General features: G+C 45.5%; 1 protein-coding gene across 1 annotated transcript in view; it reads left to right on the top strand.

Moving 5' to 3' along the window:
• The first annotated feature begins 1,197 nt into the window (after positions 1-1,197).
• The window catches only part of kcnh1a (potassium voltage-gated channel, subfamily H (eag-related), member 1a), a 56,955-nt gene continuing 50,652 nt past the window's right edge, over positions 1,198-7,500 (top strand). Inside the window, 3 exon segments of the mRNA XM_035532683.1 lie at positions 1,198-1,349; positions 5,012-5,135; positions 7,354-7,460. Of these exon segments, the coding sequence (XP_035388576.1) occupies positions 1,277-1,349; positions 5,012-5,135; positions 7,354-7,460 (304 nt within the window). The 5' untranslated portion in view covers positions 1,198-1,276.

Raw genomic sequence — 7,500 nt, 5'->3', positions numbered from 1 at the left:
TTAGGGTTAGTGTTAGGGTTAGGGTTAGGGTTAGGGTTAGGGTTAGGGTTAGTGTTAGTGTTAGTGTTAGGGTTAGTGTTAGGGTTAGGGTTAGTTAGTGTTAGGGTTAGGGTTAGTTAGAGTTAGGGTTAGGGTTAGGGTTAGTGTTAGGGTTAGTTAGGGTTATGGTTAGTTAGGGTTAGTGTTAGTGTTAGGGTTAGGGTTAGTGTTAGTGTTAGTGTTAGGATTAGTGTTAGGGTTAGTGTTAGGGTTAGTTAGAGTTAGGGTTAGGGTTAGGGTTAGTGTTAGGGTTAGGGTTAGTTAGAGTTAGGGTTAGGGTTAGTTAGAGTTAGGGTTAGGGTTAGGGTTAGTTAGAGTTAGGGTTAGGGTTAGGGTTAGTTAGAGTTAGGGTTAGTGTTAGGGTTAGGGTTAGTTAGAGTTAGGGTTAGGGTTAAGGTTAGGGTTAGGGTTAGTGTTAGGGTTAGTGGTAGGGTTAGTGTTAGTGTTAGGGTTAGTTAGTGTTAGGGTTAGGGTTAGTTAGAGTTAGGGTTAGGGTTAAGGTTAGGGTTAGGGTTAGTGTTAGGGTTAGTGGTAGGGTTAGTGTTAGTGTTAGGGTTAGGGTTAGGGTTAGGGTTAGGGTTAGTGTTAGGGTTAGTTAGTGTTAGGGTTAGTGTTAGGGCTAGTGTTAGGGTTAGTTAGGGTTAGGAGTACAGTCAGAAAATGAACCGTTTTGAAGTGACGCTTCATGATACCTGACTCTTTAGCGCCATCTACCGAACTTCAAAGTGTCTACGAAAAGTGTCTTCAAAGTGTCTTAAAAAAAAACTTCAATTCATTTCGATTCTTCTTAACTTGGTAAGACTTGAACGCTGCCTGGAAACTTTTTAAACTTATAATTCGTCTACGTCACAGCTAATTAATAATATATTTTCCATCTTAAAAATGGAAACAGGTAGACCCACAGACCCGCATCTGCTGCTGAAACACTGTGTGTGTTGAGCGGACATCAGCCGCAGGTGCGAACCCTCAGCAGACAGCGGAGCGCGTGCATTCCCGTTCAGAACGCCCACATCCCGTTAGATGGCGCGCTCTCATAAGCCAAAATCCACAGCGAGGACCCGAGAACGAGGGAGGGGATTGAAGGCACGGCTGCGCGAGACGGGCGCATGAGGAGAGTCTCGCTCACCGGAGCAGTAGGTTCCGAGAGGACCGGAGAGCGGCACGTGTACGCGGCGCACTGCGGATAGCTCGTGTGGACCAGTCGCGGCTCTCCCGGAGAAGCGCATGACCCGTCGCGATGGCCGGGGGTCGCAGAGGACTAGTTGCCCCCCAGAACACTTTCCTCGAGAATATTGTGAGGCTGTCTAACGGTAAGGCGCACGGATTTATCCGATATCATCTTATCCAAACGACGCGCCGCCGCATCCTGCAAGGTTTGCTTAACAGACACTAAGTTTGGGAAGCAGAATTAGTTTAATGTTTTCATGCTCTAAATGGGAAAACTGAACGGAGTTCAAATCAGATTCATTATGTAGAGGCACAGGGTTGCGTGTAAATAACGGCCACTGACGTAGTAAATTGTTAAAAATCAAATTATTATTTTTTTGTTTCGTCTGTCACACCACAAAGTCATTCCCGTCATCGTTTTATGAAGAAACATCATTGCCCCCGTGAAATAACGAAGGTTCTTGCAGGTTTTAGATCTGATAACATTAAATGATTTAATAACATTTTAATTGCACTGTATGCTAATTCAGCTAATTCAGTAGTCATGTCAGCTCTTCTGTGATTATTCTCCAAGGTGATGCAAAAGTTTACGCTTCTTCAGAACACGCTCCAGCACTCTGCTTTTCACAACAACAAAAAACCAGGCAAACTGTGTAATTGGTGTAAAAAAAACATTGAAAACAAAATAAAACGATAATTCGGGCCCTTGTCAACTCGCCTGCGTTGCGTCCTTTTGTGTTCGGGTTTTACTGCACGTTTTTCGGCCCACTGGGCTGTTCGGGCTCCTCTGACCTGCGGGGTCCAAGCCACTGCGAGCATTGTAGTGCACGCGCCTGCGGGGCCCTGCGCGCGATACACAAAAACCTCGTGACGGTTTGGCTTCTCGGGTCGCTTCTTAAACGCAATTTTGGGAGATCCGACCTTCAACTGTAGATCTGCATGTACGGAAAGCGGAAGCAAATATTTGCCTAAAAGTATCTTTTTGTAAACTCAGTACATGTAACTTAAGATATTTAACACGTATTGAAAAGCTAAACCCTTTACGCGCGTGGTGTGTGGAGGTGCAGACCGGTACGATCACCGCTCATCCTGATGGAAAATGGACATATTTACCAATCAATTGCTAAACCACATTTAAAAAAAACCAGGTACCCTTTAGTGTGAAGAGTCTGTTTTACAAAAATACAGAGTGTGATGTTTAACCCTTTTTCTGTTTAACTTTTCAGTTTGGACATTATCACGTAGACAGACAGGTACAGCCCACACGAAGATCTCTCTCTCTCCCTCCCTCTCTCTCTCTCCCTCCCTCCCTCTCTCTCTCTACCCCCACCTTTCCCTCGCTCTCTCTCGTCCCCACCGCTACATTAATTGATCAGATGTTCTATACCAATTTCTGTTAATTTACAAACAGCAGCCTGTGCTGGATTACAGTCCCTCACATTAGTCCTCTTTCCTTGTGTACGAATTGTAAACCACCGACTATTTAATGCAAGGCTGAATTGCAACTTGTTCAAAACATGCCAAGCTAGCGGGAGGACTGACCCCACTCTCAGCTGGTCTGTGAGGCATGGCTAAAACTTGCAAGCATTGTAAAATAACAAATGTTGGCATGGAACGCTTTCTAGTGTTTTCCTTCCTCCATAGTGGTTGTGTGGGTAGTGGTGTGTATGATGAGGTAGTTTTAGTTTAGACCAGAGACGTGTCCTGTGTGTGAAGAGCGTCCACCTCACTGACCCTGCCTTCAAACCAAACCATTTCTTCTTTACGCACATTTAATTGAGTTTCTTTTATTATCCTTATTTTTATTAACTCGATGTGCATTTCACCCTTCCAAGCCCTCATTGATGTCAGGTCTGTTTGATATCACGATAGCCCCCTTTATGTTTACACAACCTTTTATAGCTTTTAATGGGTTAAAACCTGTAAGATGCAGTTAAATTACACATGAGCCAGTTAACGGAGACCATTTCTATCCATAAATTGGATCTGTAGTTAAAACTTAAATGTGAATTCCTGGATGCCTAAAGGTTTCTGTATGTATTTGAGCTGAGGAGAGCAGTGCTAACTACCATAAGTGTTGGGAAACCCGGCCGTTCTCCTGGAGTGATCTGCAGGGTGATCAGACGACGTGTCTGTCTGAAGTGACAGCACCTTTGTACAGTAAACCTACTATTGATGTTAATGGTCAGGTATTTGGCTGGACACTTGCATGGGAAAACAGTGAATTTGTACACAATGCACTTTGCATGCTCATATCTCGTGCTCATACCTTGGGCTCCTTGGTGAGGGACTGGGTTTGCCTTTCACTCTCCTCCCCGGCAAGCCAAGGTGCGTTTTCTGCTTTATCCAGCTCTATCCTGCCGTATAATATTACAGTCAGCTTGCAGCGGCGTTGACAGAGATAGGAGACGGGCGCTAATTCCGCAGCCTGGATAACGCTGCTGTCAGCTGGTGCTACGGAGAGAGGTGGAGCTTGGCACTGAGGAGGAGGAGGAGGAGGAGGAGGGACTTGCCAGGCAGATTCTGTGTTCGTGGCGCCAGAACCACAGATCTCGGTCCTGTAGCTGACCAAGCCTTACACTTTGGCCCAGATTTTCTGTAAGCCTAAAATATTTTTGCAAAGTCGGTAGGCTAAAATAATCTTTCGCTGCCGCTTGCTGTAATAGCACATCTTACTGAAAACATTTTTAAGTAGATAATTTAAATGAAATTCACAGTAATGTGGAGAAGGATGTATATGCTACACACTGAGTTTACAAACAACAGAAAAAAAAAACTCATTAAAAAATCCAGACACAAGGAACGTAGGCTCATTAACCACAAGTCGCTGGGTTACCAGCGCTGGTCCAGACCCAGAACCAGGACCCGAGGAGATCGGAAAGTGCTGGCAGAGAGCTAGACTCCACAAAGACCAGTATAAAGCACTCGGCTGCTCATAGTGTGGTGGGCTGGGGAGCAGTGAGTGGGAGGGAACAGGCGATAAACCTCCTGAGATGTGGAGCACGTGGGCAGGCGAGGGGAGCGTGGATGGATCTTAGCGGAGCTGCGTCGAGCTGGACGCGCGTGTTTAACATGTTCCGAGACGTGTTCGGCGTTGACATTTCCTAAATGTCAGCTCAGCACTATGCCATCGTGATAAAATAGGCCGGAACTTTCTGCTATTTGGCAGCGCAGCTTGACGGCTAAAGAATCGGCCAAGCTTGCCTTGGGCAGCAGTGTGCGAACCGACAGTGATGTCTGCACCGTGCTGCCGGTTTGCATGTTTGTTTGTCTGGAGGAGCCGCCGGTGTGGGTGTCACGCGGTGATCTCACACATCGCTCCTCACGACCCGTCAGCTGCGAGTCATAGCCTGCTTCACTGCCTGTAACTTCCTGTTAGAAAGATAAAAATGCCAGTGTTTTAGTATCAGTGACAGAGTGAAGGTGGGAGATCTCTGCTGTCATAGACGCGTCAGATATGGACGTGAGTGCATTGCCTATGAATCACAGAAACAAGCTCTTATACGTGAAGGAGGATGGTACATTACAGAAAGTAAAAGGTGCCTTTATACTGGGTGGGTGGGGTTATACTGCGGTGTGGGCGTGGCCTATGTGCTATAGCAAAAATATTGCGTACAACCAAGTTTGGATCAATCAGAAAGAGGACTGTAGTTGATTTGACCTTTTGGCTCCTGGCTTCAACCACCATGATGGTGTACACCTCTTTTCCTCTTCATAATATCCCTACAGTGACCTGTGCGTAACCTCTTGACCTTTCAACTCTGTGCCTTGCCATTGCCCTGTTCTTCTCTGTCCATTTCCACAGACACGAACTTTGTGTTGGGGAATGCTCAGATCGTGGACTGGCCCATTGTATACAGCAATGATGGCTTCTGCAAGCTTTCTGGGTACCACCGTGCTGAAGTTATGCAGAAGAGCAGCACCTGCAGGTATATGATAGGTTGATTAACATATTGACTATTGAATATTTAAATGAGTTGCTTTATGTATCACTTGGTGAAGTGGTTGAATTCTGAAGTTGGGGTTGTGTGAATAGCATGTGAAACAGCTCAGAAAAACATTCCAGTATGAATCATAGAAACAACACTTCCTCCTGGCTGTGTTCTGTCAGGCAGTCGGGACCGATCTTTGCTTGTATATTAGCTTGTCTAAGCACTCAAATATGATTGAGGCACAAAAAACCCCAAAAACAAAACAAAAACATGATACATTCAGTCTGAATTTCAAGCTCTGCTGTGTAGATGAAGCCACATTATTCTCCAGGGAGATAAATCTATGACTTGAGGATCTGACCCGTTCAGACATGCTATTTTATCGCATCCCGCACCCCCACACAGAGGTAATCAACAAGGCAGAGGGGAGGGCGCGTGAGTCAAGGAGGAGGTGGAGCGTTAGAAATGTGGAGCACACCCGGATCACTCAGCCTACGTCTGCTTTTTCAGAGAGAGGTTCTCTGAGTTCGCTTTCTGGCACAATCTGTTATTCAGACGATTTCTATTAATTTGCATTGCAATTGTGTCTTTATGTGTGCATGTGTGTTGGGGGGATGAAGAGCAGGAGAGAGAGAGAGAGAGAGAGAGAGAGAGAGAGATGGAGAGAGAGAGAGAGAGACGGAGAAAGAGAGAGAGAGACGGAGAGAGAGAACGACATGTTCTTCCAGTGCAGATGCAAAGACAGGTTGATATGCGTCAGGTTTGGCTCTTCCCAAACGCAGGAGACAAGCTCATTACAGGCTCGCGGCCGTGTGCTGTTCAGAGAATCTTCCAAAGCACCCAAGAAAAGCTCACGACAGCCATATGCCTGCGTTCCTCAAAGGGAAACTTTATTTATAGAACTCCTGGAACAGAACAACTCGCTCTCTCTTTGTCTCTCCCTCTCTCTCTCTTTCTCCCTCTCTCTCTCTCTCTCCCTCTCTCTCTCCCTCTCTCTCGCTCTCTCTCTCGCTCTCTCTCTCTTTCTCTCCCTCTCCCTCTCTCTCACTCTCTCTCCCTCTCTCTCTCTTTCTCTCCCTCTCCCTCTCTCTCACTCTCTGTCTCTCTCTCTCTCTTTCTCTCTCTCTCTCTCTCTCTCTCTCTCTCTCTGTTCCTCCCTCTGTGTCTCTCTCTCTTTCTCTCTCTCTCTTTCTCTCTCTCTCTCTCCTTTCTTTCTCTCTTTCTCTCTCTCTCCCTCTCTCTCTCTCTTTGTCTCTTTCTCTCTTCCATTTCTCTCACATAACATTTCTGCAATTTATAAATACATATTAGCATAATCTAATATGAACTAAGCTTGCTGCTGATTGAATAACCAGATAAGCATACCGTGTACCTTCACTCTACCCAGACTCAGTCAGACCAGTTGGTGTGATGGATAGCTTTTAGAAGCCTCTTTGTGCGTGGAGAACATGAAACACGATGGTGTCGGCTTGAGAAATGACTGGGGGCCTGTAGACTTTCAGCTGTATTTACAGGGTAACTAGGGGCCACTCTGTCTCTGTGTGCACTCAGTTCACACTTACACATGCCTTTTGGAGTCCTAGATTTGGATTACATCATACCATCATACTGTGACCTTCTATTCTTAAGCTCAGCCCTAAATGTTTTGTTTTGTTTTGTTTTATACCAACTACATATATTGGAACCCCACTCAGAAAAACAGGCCCCCCCACACACACACGCACACACACACACGCGCACACACGCACACACACACACACACACACACACACACACACACTGTCACTGTCAGCTGCTCCAGCGCTGTCAAACAAGCTGAGAGAAAGAGAGAGTGAGGAAACTTCTCTTTTAGTAAGAGGTTTTAGAATCTCTCTCCTCTCAAATATAGTTTGTTGGTTATTGAAGCAGAATTTAGCAGAATTTGTCTATGCAGGACAAACTCTCAGTTTGTGTGTTGTCTGTGACCCATAGACTGAATATTTATCATAAAATATGTATCACAGAATATTTATCATATCATATTATTTATACTTATCACCACACTTTCTACAGCATAACTTTTACACTTTGCCCCAAAGTACTGAGCGCACAGTTTGTGCATATCAGGAGTTGGGATACCACTGACTGTGGTCAGTGACCATATTTCGTTAGTGTAGGACTGGGGTTTGGGAGCCACTGCTGTGTTTTCCTTTGAGTGACTGTTGCTTGTTGTCAGTTTTATGTACGGGGAGCTCACGGATAAGGACACCGCGGAGAAGGTTCGACTGACCTTCGAGAACTATGAGATGAATTCATTTGAGATCCTGATGTACAAAAAGAATAGTGAGTACTAAAGCCGTAGTCACATAAATGCACACGCGCA

This window comes from Electrophorus electricus, chromosome 13 (assembly GCF_013358815.1).
Source record: "Electrophorus electricus isolate fEleEle1 chromosome 13, fEleEle1.pri, whole genome shotgun sequence".
Lineage (NCBI taxonomy): Eukaryota > Metazoa > Chordata > Actinopteri > Gymnotiformes > Gymnotidae > Electrophorus > Electrophorus electricus.
Note: the sequence above shows the minus strand (reverse complement) of the source record. Positions and strands in the feature narration are given on the sequence as shown.